Below are 18,009 nucleotides of genomic sequence, written 5' to 3' on the forward strand. Positions count from 1 at the left end.
TGTCTCTCTGCCTGAGAGACTGGCCTGCAGTGGGTGCCTGTCTGCTGGAAGGAGAGGAAAAGACTAAAGGAAAAGACTATGATTCAACTTGTGCTTTTAAACAATCTCCAAGGGCTTGCTTGTGAACTTGCCCCCTGGCCTGCGCCCCAGGAACAGTGGGCGCTACCTTCCCCAAGGAGAAGAGAAACTGCTGGAGACAATCCTTGAACGCTGACCCCAGAGAACCTGTGCGTCCCCCTCTCTCTGAGCACCGCGACTTCTGCCACCGGGGCTGCTGTGAGCACAGTAAAGGCCTGCCTGGCCCGAGCACAGCAAGCTACTTTGCGAGCTACGGCTCGGGGGGCAGTTAAGAAGAACCTGACCAGGCTCCAAGCGCCGAGCCTCTGCGACCCCTGGAAGTGGAGAGCATTGTAAGGACCTGTGATGCCCTGTTTACCCCCTGAGCGAAGCTGCCAGCGCGACGCGCTGAAGATTGCCCCCGAGTTGCCCCTCCTTCTCCTGCCTGTGATCGTGTGGCCGAGACCGTCCTGGAGCACCCCACGAGGCACCGCCGCCCACTGCCAAAGAGGGACGACAACGCGACGTGGGACGCTCCTGCAGGGACCCCTGAAGCTGCTGTGATCATCTTTGGGCAAGAAATAAGGGACTGTGTGCGAGCGCGCTAAAGTATGACCCGTCTGCTGCTCGGGCCGTACTAGCGCTGTAGACCCGCTACGCGACTAATGCGTGAAGTGTGAGCTTTTGTAGGGTCGAAATCAGCTGTTCGAGGCGTCCCAACGAAGGTACGGTTCGTCCAGCATTAGATACATTGACGGCGCTCACGCGGGAAGCGTGAGCTTTGGCAAGACGCGTACCGGACGTGTACGACGCGTACCAACGAAGGTACGGTCCGTACGGTTCACGTCCCGAGTACGCGTGCTCACGCGAGAAGCGTGAGAAACGGCAAGTGACGTCCAAAACCTTGTACGAAGCATACGCAAGGCGCTACGAAGCGCACAGACACCCTAAGGAAGCTATTTTAAGTACAATTTTGCCATTTTGAGAACTGTGGACTGCCTGAAAGCATTTGAAAGTAACTGGAACATTTATACAAGAGAGCTGTATTTTGACAACCTGCCTACAGAAATCTTTTATATAAAGAACTTTATTTTGATATAAATCCAGCCTTGTGTCTTTGTGTGGTGGGGTGGTGATTATCGTGTGAGATATCTTGAACGCTTAACCTAATGCCCTCTGGAAATCTAGCCTGACTGCTCGCGCCACGTTACCTAGAGGGTGAGCAGGAGTTATTTTTAAAGAGGTAATCCTATGCCCTGACTTAGAGGAAAGGGTCCCTGCTTGTCGCAAGTGCATACCTGCGCCAACCAGAGACCCCGGATTCTAACATCCCCCATGCATTCCTATGGAAAGGCAGGCCCGACTCACCACACATACACAGAGAGCGCACGCACTTTACACTGGACCCCAGTGCTAAAGTGCTCTAAGGCCTAAAATCACCAACACCAGGTTACAGAAAAAGGCTAGGAGAACGCGAAAAGTTTCGGGGTGAACCTGCCAAAAGGGCCAAGTCCAACAATGACAAAGACAGATCAACAGAACCAGGAATGTTTCAGAGAGGAAAAAAAGCCATTTTGGAGAATTCAACGCCAAAGTGCAGAATTGAGGAACCTGAGAGATAGCTCAGAGGTGCAAAACCTCCTGAGTGTTTGTCAAAGTCATGAGGCTCTAGTAGCTGGCAGGCATGATCTGGGCACGTGTACACATTAACGGTTAGATGAAAAAAACTTTTTTTTCAATACCTGGAAGGGTAGAGAGGTTACAGAGTTAGAGTAACTCCTCCTATTTATAGTCAATTAATCACTTAAATTACTCTAACAAATCAACCATGGTTGATATGGGTGCACTTCAGTGGGTAGAGATGTGAAGGATTTAGATAAGGTAAATACTTATATCTTCACCGAAAGGTGAGCAAGGAAAGTCTTCCTTTTTGTTTATTTACCCTCACACACCCTAGGGGTGTCATGCTTCATCATCGGGTCACCCCAACGCCTAAAAGTCGGGGTGGGCTCAACCACAGTGTTGGGAGCTCTTGTTAGAAGTTTTTGACCTGGGGGGCTGAATAAGTTAAAATACCTCAGATAGATCCCCGGTATCCCTTTATTCTTGGGTCTATCTGGGTAACTAAAAAACAAATATTGGGTCTTATTGGGAGTCTTATGGTCCTAAGACCCTAGTGCCAACATGTTTCAGTCCTCTAGTGGCCGTAAAGGTCCTGGACTTTCTTCAGGGCAAGGTTGGGCCTCCCTAGGAGACAGGAAAGATGGGAGTTCCCTATCCTGTACGTGGTGTAAGGGCAGAGTAGCTGCTCCTTGTTTAAGTCATTGATTATTTATCAATAATGTGTTAAACTCCATCTGTGAAGAGAAGAACAAACAACGAAGAAAAACAGAACAAAAACAAAACAACATACATTTGTATGGTAATGTCATAGTATTTCTGTAATACTGTATCCCACATTGCGTGCTGTGGAAGTGATTAAAGAACCACACGTGCCAAATTGTGTCTATGACATAGTGGTTATCAATTTCTTCCAAACATGTGCCACTCACGTCCATATCTTCACATAAAACTATTACGTGATAGATGATTGGTGGGGTGGCAATTGCACTCAAAAGACTGACAAAATTTCCTGTCAGTAAGTATTCACTAGTAACACACTCCATGCCTCACACTCGCTCCACACTCATACCGTGTTTGTGAGAATAACGGTAATCTTAGTCATGTTCATATATCATTAACCCTCCTCATCAAGGTTTGTGCATTAAAATTCAACGAAAATTCCCTTACCCAATTCTTGAATGGTTTCTGTATCTCAGGGGACCGTAAAGCATCTAGGGGTAGCTCTATAGTCAAACCCTAAAGTTATGACCCCAGGAGGTTAAGGGAAATGTGGGTACACAGGGTAAGTGGTTTTTACCAAAAGACGCGTATCTTAACCCACGTATTCCCCAAATGGAGGAACACGGAATGAAAACGATGGCAATGGATCTCAAAATGCCTATCCGTCACTTACTTCGTCAAGAGTCCTGCCCCGTGTGCACACCTACTTGGCTTCGGTTCCCGGCTTTTGCGATAGTAATACGAAGGAGCCGCGTTTTTGTACCTTCATGGTGTCAGAGGCACTGATTGGTAGGCGGCAGTCGGCGCGGTCAGAATGACGTTATGGCGCATATGACGTAAAAGGAATCATGGGAGTAATAGTTTCTCATGATATTAGTGAGACACAACGGAAAATAAGTGTATATCTTCCGACAATTTGTCATAGTCTCTTAAAGAACAGGACAAAGGTCAAAATAACGCGTAACACTCAAGCGTTAGATTCAATCTATTGTACTTTAAGAGTGAATTATCGGAGGCACAGTGTTTTTTTTATTTATTACGCTTCTCCGACAGATGACTACGTAATTTTAAACGCAACTGTTTATTTCATTACAACACTCACAGATTCGAACTTTTGAAAAATGAATCGGTACTAATGGTAATTAGTTGGCTCACACTATACGTGAACCTAAGTGGATGTATCGAACCGGGACTCTTGCTAGTATTATGTTCCAAGGATTGTGGGAATTGTAGTTACCCAATTTTTGAACTATTGTACTGTATGAGTAAGTTGTGGGAGGCACAGTGTGTTTTTATTATTATGCTTCTCCGACAGATGACAATCATATTTTGAGCACAACTGTTTATTTCATTGGAACACACGCAGGTTCGAAATTTTGAAAATGAGGCTATAATAGTGGTACTTAGTAGGTTCACACTGTAGGTGAACCTAAGTAGATGTATCGAACCGGGACTATTACTAATATTATGTTCCAAGGATAGTGGGAATTGTAATTACCCAATTTTTGAAAAACCTTTTGATACACCAAGTTCATTGATATTTATTATCACTCCTCACTTGTCCCATAGGGATAGCCCTTAGGGGGGTGTTGTAGCAACTGTTTGGGTCGTAGTTTTCAATGGCAGTTATTTTCCTCATATCAACAGTTTGAATCCCCACCTCCACTTCACAATGACAATGAACAAAGAAAGAATATCCTTTCTAGATGTAATCTTCACAGCTAGTGAAGGTACTCTTAAGAACTCTCTGTTTACTAAATCTACAGATAAGAACAGCCTACTTAGGTTTGATAGCGCACATCCACGCTCGCTTAGGGAAAATCAACCTGTAGGTCAGTTTTTAAGGGTTCGTAGAAACTGTTCGGATCTTGACACATACAAAAAGGAAGCAGCTATCCTCACTAACAAACTCAAACAAAAAAAGTACCCGATTAAGATCATAGATAGAGCAAACAAGAGAGCCCGTAATACACCAAGAGAGGCCCTGTTGGAGACACATGTAAAAAAACACTCTGACCAATTGATATGTGTTACAACATATAATACATCTTCCAATGATCTAAAGAAGATAAAAACAAAAAGTGGTCCATTTTGACCTCTAATACAATATCTTTTGAGAAACCTATGTTCTCATTCAAAAAGAACACAAGTCTGAGAGATGTACTGGTACATACTGACACATACACACCAAAAACTACCAATCAACTAACTCTTTGGAGAACGCCTCAGGTGACTGGACACTACCCATGTGGCTCATGTGTAGCATGTCCATTTACTGAACATACCAAAACAATAGAATTAGGATTACACTCTCCATGGGAACAGAGATCACATACTAATTGTAACTCTGAAGCAGTGGTCTATATGATCAAGTGCCGATGCGACCTAATGTATATTGGAATGACAAGTCGAAAAGTAAAAGTGCGCATCAGTGAACACAGGAGTACAATAAGACGTGCAATAACAGCAACGAAACTGACTGCACACTACAATGAAAAAAAACACAAGGACACAGAGATCAGGTGGACCATTATAGAAAAAATCAAACATGTAAATAACCTTCAACGCAAACTTCTGGAGCGTGAACAACGTTGGGTTCACCGTTTAAAAACTTATGAAAGGGGCCTAAATGACTGCATACCTTGGAACCAACTAAATAGATGAAGATAATGGGTCCAATTACGACTAGGCCCTATGTCTGTGTGTTAAGATGCCCCCTAAAATTATAGATCCAACTTAGGCACCTTAAACAGGATGGCCATACTAGTGTTGATTCACCTCTAAAATAGCAGTACTAGAATACACCCCTTTTTTTGGCTTCAACATCTGTCCTGTATGAAGGGAATATGAATACGACCACCGTATATCCTATGGCGTCGTGTCAGTCCCGATATGAGGAAAATAACTGCCATTGAAAACTACGACCCAAACAGTTGCTACAACACCCCCCTAAGGGCTATCCCTATGGGACAAGTGAGGAGTGATAATAAATATCAATGAACTTGGTGTATCAAAAGGTTTTTCAAAAATTGGGTAATTACAATTCCCACTATCCTTGGAACATAATATTAGTAATAGTCCCGGTTGATATATCTACTTAGGTTCACCTACAGTGTGAACCTACTAAGTACCACTATTATAGCCTCATTTTCAAAATTTCGAACCTGCGTGTGTTCCAATGAAATAAACAGTTGTGCTCAAAATATGATTGTCATCTGTCGGAGAAGCATAATAATAAAAACACACTGTGCCTCCCACAACTTACTCATACAGTCCAATAGTTCAAAAATTGGGTAACTACAATTCCCACAATCCTTGGAACATAATACTAGCAAGAGTCCCGGTTCGATACATCCACTTAGGTTCACGTATAGTGTGAGCCAACTAATTACCATTAGTACCGATTCATTTTTCAAAAGTTTGAATCTGTGAGTGTTGTAATGAAATAAACAGTTGCGTTTAAAATTACGTAGTCATCTGTCGGAGAAGCGTAATAAATAAAAAAAACACTGTGCCTCCGATAATTCACTCTTAAAGTACAATAGATTGAATCTAACGCTTGAGTGTTACGCGTTATTTTGACCTTTGTCCTGTTCTTTAAGAGACTATGACAAATTGTCGGAAGATATACACTTATTTTCCGTTGTGTCTCACTAATATCATGAGAAACTATTACTCCCATGATTCCTTTTACGTCATGTGCGCCATAACGTCATTCTGACCGCGCCGACTGCCGCCTACCAATCAGTGCCTCTGACAACATGAAGGTACAAAAACGCGGCTCCTTCGTATTACTATCGCAAAAGCCGGGAACCGAAGCCAAGTAGGTGTGCACACGGGGCAGGACTCTTGACGAAGTAAGTGACGGATAGGCATTTTGAGATCCATTGCCATCGTTTTCATTCCGTGTTCCTCCATTTGGGGAATACGTGGGTTAAGATGCGCGTCTTTTGGTAAAAACCACTTACCCTGTTTACCCACATTTCCCTTAACCTCCTGGGGTCATAACTTTAGGGTTTGACTATAGAGCTACCCCTAGATGCTTTACGGTCCCCTGAGATACAGAAACCATTCAAGAATTGGGTAAGGGAATTTTCGTTGAATTTTAATGCACAAACCTTGATGAGGAGGGTTAATGATATATGAACATGACTAAGATTACCGTTATTCTCACAAACACGGTATGAGTGTGGAGCGAGTGTGAGGCATGGAGTGTGTTACTAGTGAATATATAGACTTACTGACAGGAAATTGTCAGTCTTTTGAGTGCAATTGCCACCCCACCAATCATCTATCACGTAATAGTTTTATGTGAAGATATGGACGTGAGTGGCACATGTTTGGAAGAAATTGATAACCACTATGTCATAGACACAATTTGGCACGTGTGGTTCTTTAATCACTTCCACAGCACGCAATGTGGGATACAGTATTACAGAAATACTATGACATTACCATACAAATGTATGTTGTTTTGTTTTTGTTCTGTTTTTCTTCGTTGTTTGTTCTTCTCTTCACAGATGGAGTTTAACACATTATTGATAAATAATCAATGACTTAAACAAGGAGCAGCTACTCTGCCCTTACACCACGTACAGGATAGGGAACTCCCATCTTTCCTGTCTCCTAGGGAGGCCCAACCTTGCCCTGAAGAAAGTCCAGGACCTTTACGGCCACTAGAGGACTGAAACATGTTGGCACTAGGGTCTTAGGACCATAAGACTCCCAATAAGACCCAATATTTGTTTTTTAGTTACCCAGATAGACCCAAGAATAAAGGGATACCGGGGATCTATCTGAGGTATTTTAACTTATTCAGCCCCCCAGGTCAAAAACTTCTAACAAGAGCTCCCAACACTGTGGTTGAGCCCACCCCGACTTTTAGGCGTTGGGGTGACCCGATGATGAAGCATGACACCCCTAGGGTGTGTGAGGGTAAATAAACAAAAAGGAAGACTTTCCTTGCTCACCTTTCGGTGAAGATATAAGTATTTACCTTATCTAAATCCTTCACATCTCTACCCACTGAAGTGCACCCATATCAACCATGGTTGATTTGTTAGAGTAATGATCTGGGCATGGCCATGACAAACCAGTCTTTGGCGTTAGTCAAAAATTATCTTTTACTTGCCACCACGCCCAACCAGGAGACATTTCATTAAAATCTTGCGTCTTTACTTCGAAGAAGGGAACAGTGAAAGGTTTCAGTTCTTCAGCTGACGTATAATGAACAGAAAGGAGAATGTATTAACGAGAAGTGATGATCAAGTAAAGCCCTACACTGTTCTACGAGGGGTCTAGCCTGGCAGATTTCCTTTGAACAATCTGTCAGAATGTAATTTAAGAAAGAGCAAGCATGTGTCAACGATGGGGCTATAGGGTATCCAAAAAGTGCTGTATTTTATGAGTAGAGATGGAGCACTGTCCTAGTGAATGGCTCCTGGCTTTATTTTCGTCAAGTAGCTGGCTTTACGTTTTGCTTTTGCGCTTTTATTCAGTCATGTAACAGTTAAATGCTTTGGGCACTTATTTCCTCAACTTGGTGCACGCTGCAATAGACGAGAGGTAGGTGGACACCAACAAACTACAGAGGAGCACAAACAAAGCAAACGGGTAATAGCCATGCAATAAAAAGAAAATCAGCTGAAGACAATCAGAAGAAGCGACTATGACAGAAAGTAGAACCATGCCAGTTTACCCGCATCCCTCCCCTCAAACCCGACATGGCTTCAGTGACAAACCCGCTACAAAGTACAATGAGGCATGCTTGAGAAAACGAGGACCAGCAGTCTCACTTTTGGGAGAACCCCAGCTTGACTTGTTCCAGTTCCACCGCGTACACGTAGCCTTTGTACCGGATGATATTTCGCCCTCCGAGGTGGTTGGCAGGGGTTACAAAGAGGTGATCTCCTCGGAGCACTGACGGTCTATTTTCAGCAACACCAGGAACCTGTGGTACAAGAGGAATATTAGGCAAAGACGCAAAAACATGTAGCTGGGCTAAAATGGCTTCTATCCATCTTCCCCAACTCTTGCTAGAATCAAGAACAGAAAACAGAACCTAAATCCTATATCTAATATTACACTTAGTACCACTTTACTGCGAAACACTGTAGCCACTGCAATGTACAAATGGCCAATAAGGAGCCCATGATCAATGGTTAGGTGCCCATGGCTGGCTGCTTGCGAATGATTATTCCCCAAGGATTGCTGCACCTCAGCAGGCGCATCTGACAGCTCATAACAAAGAGCCCAAGACAGTGCCAGCAGCACACCCGCACCAGCATTTGTTCCAGCAATACCAATGGCCAATGTTCACATACTCAAAGGATGTTTGGCTTTTCCTTGTATAGTAGTAGTTGTGGGCGTGTATATTAAGTATACAAAAACAAATAGACCCACGCTTAGGTAAATAGGTCTCTCTATTCACCAAATGAACAGAACTACTTTTGATGGAGCCAGAAGGATTAAAAGCGGAGTTTGCACAACTATCTCTGATGCACAAACACAGAATTGTGTGCACCTGCCTTTCTTGGCACACAGCTAGTTTGTGTAAATACCAGCAAGCGTTCCACCTTAAAATATAATAAATGGTACAAAGTAAACATTCCCACCCTCTCCCCCCATGAAATTCAAACACACCTATAAAATGGAGCAAAGGGGGCATCATATTATAACCAAGTCTTGCAAGTAAGGCTGGCTTAATGCCTTCCTTCACCTGAACAGAGGCTTCCCCTTAGAACTCGATATCCCAAAGGCTTCAAACGTATTTATTCCAGAGACGCGTCATAACAAGGTAGGTTATTTCTATACCCAGAATATGAATTCAACAAAATAAGACTTCAATATGTGCTTGACCTCAAGACAATACCAATGTGACATTCAAACTGATGGGAATATTTAAAACGTCACCCACTAGAGGCAAAAACATTCTTACAGACAAAATGAGAAGCCTTCTGCTGCTCGAATCCTGGACCATGCTCATGTCCGTTTGATCATATCTTCTGATGTCCACCTCCATCTGGATCTCCTCCAGCTGCAGCAGGAGCTGGAAGCGGCCCTTGTAATTTGAAAACTGCAGATCTGCCGCAAGCAATGACCTGGAAGCACAGCGGGGAATGCAGATTGGGTCAAGCGGTCAGCACTCATGGGACAGTGTCTTTGATGGCATGGCTCAAATAAAGTGCACAAGAGAACGCCTCTCCTGGTCCAGGCTTAGGCAGCTTAAGCAGGGGCTCCCACTGGGCCAGTTGGGCTGGTGAAGCGAGTCCCACTAAAACATGATTCATTCGAGCCTTCTGTCTGCAGATCTGCTGATCAATAATACCAATGGGGAATACAATGACGGAAGGGTGTGGATGTGAAAGTGAAGTATGAAGAATGGACAGATGGAAGAAAGGATTGGTGTATATATTGATGGATGAACGGATTGATAAAAGGGTGAAATGATGAATGGATGATTGGATGGAGGAGGGTGAAAGGGCAAAGCAAGTTCTTCAAAGGAGGGCCGGGTTTGCTTGCTTTACCTTTATTAGTGTGATTGAAGATGTGGTTCAAATGGGGGTATTTAAATGTTCTGGCTAGTCCCTTTATGTCAGACCTATTACAACACCAAAACTCCTATGACCGCATTCATGATTTCCTGAATTTCTGCTCCCCAAGGTACAGATGCATTTATACTTAGCAAAGGTAGCAACTCTTTATTTCCAGGAGCTGGGCACATTTTCTTTGCATCTGCTACAATGTCAGTAAATTAACAAAAGTACAGTAAGTGAACCTCACTTCAAGAATTTCCTTGCATGTGTAAGTCATGCATGCCTTTGCTATTTTTACACTAGCCATGCCCAGCCTAAATGTCTTTCAACATGTTTTTATGGAAGCCTACAATGGCAACCCTGAAAAAGTCGCCATTGGCTAGAATAAACTCCAATTTTACATTACCTCTCTCAATTTCTCCCACTGGTCCTTACACCAAAACAGGATTACACAGTTTTCAAGCCGATTTGGACAAACATCAACTTCCCTTTACAGGTTGTACCTTTCGCATTGCGCATGAGCATCCAACTGAATTATTGCACGAAGCAAGACATAAAATGGGTCCGTTTTCAGAGACGGATTAGTCCATTCATCTTGTGGCAGATCTAAGTAGTCCTATATATTATTTTCATAAATAAACACAGGCCAAACAATGGCACCAGACAACGTGGCCACTGAGGATGAATTTCCAGAGATGCATTTAATGGAGCCTAGACATGGTGCCATACAATAACAGAAGAGCACCACACACATTCTGGGAACATTCCTTACTGGCAAAACCCAATCTCGTTTGAAGATCATTGGATCTCCTCGCGTACCAGCCCAAGACATTCAGCGGACACACGCCAACTCTTTCACTGCTTTTTCTTCTCTCCAGCCACCTCAGTGGTGCTTTTTTCTAATCCCCATCTCCTCGTTCTTGCTATTTCCTGGAAACTAATGACTAACCTTTCATTTTATTTTTCCCCACTGTAAGTTACCTAATGTTCCCTTTCTTACTCTTTTCTGCTAAATGCAACCCATTATTTTGTGTATTTGTAGAATATTTTAATGTAGTTTTATATTGTGTTTTAGGTCCCTTGCTCTCCCCAAATTAATTGCCTTTGAAACGATGTCACTTAAGTATATTCCTTTTAATTCCGTTACTGTATACAAATTAGCTTTTTCTATTGTTGCTCTTTTCAAATAAATGAATGCCACTCACGGTTCTTAATTATCTATGAACTTAGTGTGGGTAGCGGATAAGGGCCTGCCGAATTCCTCTGTATTTAAGTTTTGAAATCGTTTTCTTTAAATATTTACTTTTAATTGAATGCAATATCATACATATTTTATTATTTGTATCCTGCTTCGTTTAATATTTGGACATAATAGACCAACATTAAAGTGAATCAGGATATGCTAAGTACTCGCCAAAGATGAAATGGTGACTGAGCAAAGGGCCAATAATGAAATGGCAAGCAACAAACAAAAATAATGATGAAATATTATGAAAAAGAATGTCTACCCATCTTGGTGAAATCATAGGCTGACCTCATCCTTTACTTTTTAGGTCTCGCTTAGCGTAGCAGCGCGAATGCGCTGCCATCGCTTTGCGAGGCATACAGTATATACTGCAGTGTGGAAGCTCCGCCCACTCTCTGCCCATTGGCTTTTGTGTTAAATGCTGCCTTCCGATTGGTTTGAGGCTTGTTAGTCCCTCCTCATTCGTCATTTGTATCCTTTTGCGGCTATCAGCCCCTTTACTTCCAACAGCATTTTTCTTTCCCTGCGTTCCCCCTCCCCTCCCACAGTCCGTGACTTCAGACCACACCAGCCCCCCTCCCTGCTCCCGTTCCTGCCTTCTTCCCACCCGCACTTCGGATTCTAATGCAATAGGTCTCCCGTAAATGCGAGTCCTATTGCATTTTCAATGCTTGCTTATCAAGTCCTTTCTGTGACGTGGGAGGCGGATTGGCTATACCGGAATGCCTCTGTTTGCACTTGCGTCTCGCTGGTTTATTAGAGTCATTGCGCGCGGCTCTCCTGGCTCCGACGCCTCCTTCCGACAGGTGAAGAAAGACAGTGAAAAATGAGGCCAGAATATAGGAGTCAGTCCGGAAACTCCAGAATTGCAAGAAGGCACAGGAGGCGGCAAGGCTGTTTTTAAATATATATACGTGGTTTTAATTGTAGCCCGCAGATGTTTCGGCTTCCGAGCATTAAAGAGAGCGTAAATAATCTTTAATCGGTGCGTCGGCGCCATACTCAAATTGGCTTTTTATAAGTGGTCTATTTATTTGCCACATGCGGCCCGTTCCCTTCTTTGTGCGCGCATACTCCATGCCTGCAGCAGAGGTCTTCATGCACAGTCTTTGAGTGTCGTGCCTGAACGCATGCACACCCTGCGTCTGCCGACGAGGATTTCATGGATACCTCTTCTGGGTGCGACGGCTGAGCGCACGCACACTCCGGATCTGCAGAAGACTGCTTCACGCACACCCCTTCAGGAGTGTGACACCTTAACACATGCATACACCGCGGTGTTTAGACGGGCATTAATCACAACAACATTATATCTGTGTTTGATTTTTAGAAACAAAACTCTTTTATATGTCTCTTTTGTGTGCAGCCTGGTCTTAAAAAACAGTGGGATATCCTCTTTCTCTGTGTCTCTAGTCCCTGCTTTACCTGTGTAAGGTGCAAATGGCTAGAGAGGGATCTGTTTTTCAGCGGTGCTCAACAGAACTTCAAAAACTGATTCATGAATCCATAAACAAGGCCAAAATAAACCTGACATCTGTTTGAATGCATTATTTATTTATCCCTTCGGACTTAAGTTCAACATGTTGCAAATGTTTAATTGGTATAACGGAAGGCTGCCTTTAGAAAAATATACAAAGATTTGTATATTTGCACAGCTTTGACGTGGTGTAATCATTTTAAACCAGATTTTGCAACGTTACCTGGGCTAGAGCGGTGGACTTCAAGCTGGGGAACCGGGTTCGAGTCTCGGCAACGACGCTCAACATCCTGTGATTCTGGGCAAATTGCTTAATCTCCCCGTGCCCAACAAAAATGAATCTGTCCATCTGTAACAAAACCGGTGCTCATGAGCGCTCTGATACCTGATATCTTCGGGTCAAGTTCGCGCTATATAAAACTCTTGAAAAAATCTTTGGATCATAGTTTGCTGCGTGCTATACAAGATGAACAACGTCTCCGGAGATTCATTTAAAAACAATGTTTTCAACTCTTGCCTTCACTTGTACATCGTTGTATTGCTTGCGAAACCTTGACGTTATATAAATCCACATAGTTACATACAAAATGAATGAATTGTGCATATTCACCTGTAAATTTCACTGGTGAGATAGCCAGTGGGTCTGAGGACCTTGCCACGTGGGTCTGTGGAGAACTTGCAAGTGATGTTTCGTTCTGCCTCATCCTTTCATTTATCTGAGGTGGACGAGTCAGTATACTACACCTATGTGTCCTTTCCATACCCCACTCTTCCCCAACCTTTGTCCGTATGAGGCTAACAATTTCAATACCGTTAGGTTGGGTAAAAATAATGTAAGGCTGGCAACAAGCAGTATAGAACAGCAAATTGACATGAGGTTTTTTGCACTGAACATATTTTGCGCTGAAAAGTAGCAAAACAATTCACAACAGCAATGTTGTGTCAATTCCTAGCATATTAGACTTGCAGTCAAGGTGCGTGCACAGCTGACATCTTGTCCTGTGTCTCATACAGGACACTTTCAGTCACATAATAGGTTGAGCGGCGTCAGGGCGTCCTGATTGGTTGCTCTGATTGACATGTTGAGTGTGTGCATGTGAGTGGAGTCCAGCGTTAACAGGAACAGTTGCCGCTGGCTAGACCATCGCCTTTGAGGCTGAGCACAAAGCAGATTGCATAGGGCTGGAATGGTTTAAGATGGAGTTGTACTGGAGTACCACTGTTTCTCCCCGGAGCAGTGAGCCTTCAGGTCTCACACCTTAGGACAAGGTGGGTGCAAAAAGGGGAGATAAACACCCTGAAGCATCAGTAGTCAGTTACGATCCAGGATTCCATCAACCTGGAATCTTTCAGGTGCTAAAGCCAAGTTTACTATTCTACTTGCAGTCCGCAGATTTGTGGGAAAGTGCAAGTTTGGAGGGCTTATTTATAATCCAACTCACCACCTGGAATATTTTTAGGAAAGTTAAACATTCTGCAAATATTTTAAAACGGAGTTAAAATGTTGAAATTTAGCAAAGTCGGCAGGTACTGCTCTCAGGACGCCAATGAGGGCAAAAAGCTATGGATCAATCAATCATGGCATTTGTAAAGCGCACTACAAACCCGCGAGGGTCTCAAGGCGCTAGGGGGGAGAGGGAAGCTGCTACTGTTGGAAGAGCCAGGTCTTCTGAAGGTCTTCGGTCTAGATGATGTATTTATTTATTTTAGAAGGACAGCCGGATTACCAACAGAGTGCATTGTTGACCACTGATAAATTAATTCAGTTCCCTTACAAGAAACGTTGAGGTGATGTTGATCGGATATGAAAGTAAAAATTCTTGAAGGGGTTTCTTGCCAAGTCACCTAAACAAGTGCACACTAGCTAGGAAGATGGTTAGTAACCAATATGAGTAGTAAATAACTATTTGAAGAGAAAAAGTAGGTCTACTAAAATAGTATTCCTTGACCAGATACTTTGTGGGTATAAATTGGTCCCATATCTTAGAATCTGAAAATGATAAATGTTCCTTTTATTATTACTTGTAGTTTAAGGAGCTATTGAGGTACCAATCCAGCCAGTCCGACTTGGCTGACAATCATTTTATTGATTAACATTAATTATAAGGCTTCGCCATGGCAGGAGTGTGGTAGGAAGCTCAGTATAACAATTGCTTATCCGGTGTTTTAAAAAAAATTATGCTAAATAATCCAAGTATTTTCGCATTAGGATTTTTGTACAAAGAAATGCCAAATGGGGAATGCGTAGTGGTGATTTGTCACTGATGTACTGCTGAGGACTTAACCACCAGTTTAAATAATTAGCTGATAGACGAACAACTTTGTATTTATCCTAAGGTGCTGTAACAGGTTTTTTTTATGAATAAATGTTCTTTATGTTTTCTATTTTGATATGTGTTTTGCATTTTGAAGTGGGGTGACTAGACGTGCCGGTTTTGCTCGTACACTCCCAGGTTTTAAAGACTGTTCAAACTTCCCGACAGTTTCTAACAAAACAGACATGGCCCAGTTTTTAGGTCGAGCATTCAAGACCTCTTGTATATACTTCAGTATATACTTTAGTATATATACTTTAGTATAACTTATATGTGTATGTTCTTTGTGGGCTCTGTAGATCAGCCCTAGGACTTTTCTGCTTCCGCTTAGGGACTTTCTTTTTTGTTCAACTGCCTCTATTTAACTGTCTTGAAAGAAAATAACCAGCAGAGGTCAGTAAAATACCAGAATTGCTTTCTGCTGAGCAGACGCTCCAGGATTTTGCGATTTGCAAAAAAAACGCGAAATTGGCAGTTTTGTAAAAATGAAGCGATTTTTACAAAACTGCCAGCGAAAATTAGAAAATGCGCCAAAACGCTGAAGGTCCATACGAATTTCATCTTAAAGATGTAGATTTGTGAATCCAGAGGGAAATTGAAAAGCCGTCGATACATGGATGCGGGGGCAGGTATGTATATTTTACCCACAGTGACAGATTCAAAGGGCTTCAGCCCCTTCCCTCCCCCGTCGTGTGTCAGTCCGGGCTGAGACAGCTTTCCGGGCTGGCGACCGTCTTAAGGCAGCCGCACCCGAATTCTTTACAGGTCTTTAAAAGACCATTCTCTTGTTAACTAGGCTTTGTTCTGTTTTCACCCCTTCTTACAGCCCCCTGCACCTCCACTCTGCCTATTGGTGTAGGAATTAGCGCCCCCCCCCAAAAACAATTTGGCTCTAGTTGCGTCTCTGCACAGTTGTACGCACACACCGAAGCAGGCATAAAATCCTTCATTTGCACGCACACTCCACGTTCAGTGGATTGATAGGTCCGAAATACACTTATTCTTGCTGACTGGCACAATAAAACCATTGCTGCCCTGGTGAATGCAACATTGAAGGAATCTTTTAATAGCCGGTTTCAAGCACACCAGGCTTGCATGCAAACATTAGATTACTACAGGCCTGGTGTGCAGCATGCCCACGGACACGTACTCTTGTTTTGCACATCATTGGTGCTTGCATTTGCCACGGTTATTTATGGCATGTGTCTGCAAAAAGGCATCCGTGATATGGTTGAGTCCTTTACACCACTTTCAAGAGGGCCGGCCAGACGAGTCTCAGCGGAGGGGGTTGTGAGCTGTGATTCATTCAAAAGCCATTAAGCCATCGAGCATTCGAAGCAGGAAGCGTAAACACGGAGCTGCGTTACATTGCAGCGCAGGCTTGTGTTAGCAAGTACTTGTGGATCTTGGGGTAGGATATATTCGAAATTAATGTTGCTTTTTATGACATGCTCAGAGATGAACTCTTTGGTCATTATAGCATTGCCTCTCCCTTCTTTCTGTATATATGAATTAATAACACGTAATCGCTGCCTAACATGGTTCCAAATCTGCAGCAGCCATTTCAGATGGGAACAGCCCACAGTGACAGTGCAGTCTGTACATCCAGAGTCAGAAAGACATTACAGGAAGACTAGCAGAATTAGCTTGAGGGACAAATGTTACAGTATTAGTTTCCTTGGAAATACAGCTATCTGAATCAAGGTGCTGTATGGTCCCACAAGATTGGGGGGCATCAGTGGCACCCTCAATTCTTCAAATTGACGTGGGTAGGTGATCAGAGGTGGGCAAGTCAAAATGGCACACTCAATTGCTTTTAGTTTACCCGTGAATTAGTCAAATAGTCTCTTGAGTGCTGGGAATGTACAGAGTTTGTGATGCTGAAATTGACCTAATCTCCAAATTCACTACAGCAGCAGTGGTATACACTGAACTGCCAAGTGGATTGGGAAGCACTTTATCCTTACGGTGAACAGTACGCAAAGAGTCCTTTGTTACTTTTCCCTGGGTGTGAGCTGAGAAAATTCAGTCAAAGGCTTCACAGAATTAGCTGGATCTGAATTAATAGTTACAAGTTCATGTGTAATACAAGGATTAACTCTCCTCCATCAGGAGGACCCAGATGTATTTAATCAACTCGGGTTGCTTGATTCAGTACTGGGGCCGGCGACGTCTGATGCTGGTAGAGCCTGCTTATCTTCCAGCAAAACCTGTTTGGTGACACCTAGGCTTTCCTCAACATTACTGATCTCATGGTTGAGGGCCCCCATAGCACTAGTTAAAACATTTGCAAAAGAGGGTGCCTGAGGAAGAGGTGTACTGCCTCTCGGGTCCAGAGGCAGCGGTGCCCCGACACGATGCATACATGAGCACTAGAACATCCCAGGGAGAAATACAGCACACGCCCACAAGGTTAGGACTGGAGCTGTGCTTCCGTAGAGCGGCAGATACTTTAAACATGCCTATTACAAGTGGAATACTCTGCTAACACAGTCTCCATTGGCTTCAGGCTGAAAATGAATGATTAGGAGTAAAATAAAGCGCCGCAAAAATGCCGCTAAATTTCCATATTTGTGCCGCTAAATTTCCATATTTGGGCTGCTAAATTTGCTAATCCATGCCGCTATATCCTGGGGGGGGTCTGGCTGAGGGACTTTCTTTTTTTAATTTTTCTGGCAACTGCCTCTTTTTAACTTTCTTGATAGAAAACGACCAGCAGAGGTTAGTAAAATACTAGAATCACGTTAGCATTCTCTAGATTCCAGTCCACAGAAATCATCTTCCACGAGCACCCGTAGACAATAATATTTTTTTCAAATCTTGTATTTTCAGTGATATGACCACCGAAGGCCCTGACAGAGCTTTGGACTATACCATTTCCCGCTGAAAGGCAATATTTCTCTCCATGTGTTCGCATACCTGGCGTGTCACGCCGTTTGGTGCTTACATTCCCTCCATCTTAAAGAATAGTAGATGTTTCAGCATCGTGCTGCATAGCTAAATACATATAAGGTCCCAAAGGCGAGACCAAATGCA

The 18,009-nt window shown here is 43.2% G+C and overlaps 1 protein-coding gene across 5 annotated transcripts in view; it reads right to left on the reverse strand.

Moving 5' to 3' along the window:
* The window catches only part of LOC146869312 (RNA helicase MOV-10-like), a 524,894-nt gene that overhangs the window by 277,262 nt on the left and 229,623 nt on the right, over positions 1–18,009 (reverse strand). For 4 of the 5 annotated variants that reach the window (XM_085647618.1, XM_085647767.1, XM_085647535.1 and 1 more), the window contains exons 7-8: positions 9,338–9,500; positions 8,196–8,350 (exon numbers count right to left, since the gene is read on the reverse strand). The exons of the other annotated variant lie outside the window; for it this stretch is intronic. In XM_085647618.1, coding sequence (XP_085503744.1) covers positions 8,196–8,350; positions 9,338–9,500 — 318 coding nt within the window. The remainder of the gene's footprint in view (positions 1–8,195; positions 8,351–9,337; positions 9,501–18,009) is intronic. 5 annotated transcript variants of the gene reach the window in all.

The sequence above is a fragment of the Triturus cristatus genome, chromosome 1_1 (genome assembly GCF_964204655.1).
Source record: "Triturus cristatus chromosome 1_1, aTriCri1.1, whole genome shotgun sequence".
NCBI classification, from domain to species: domain Eukaryota; kingdom Metazoa; phylum Chordata; class Amphibia; order Caudata; family Salamandridae; genus Triturus; species Triturus cristatus.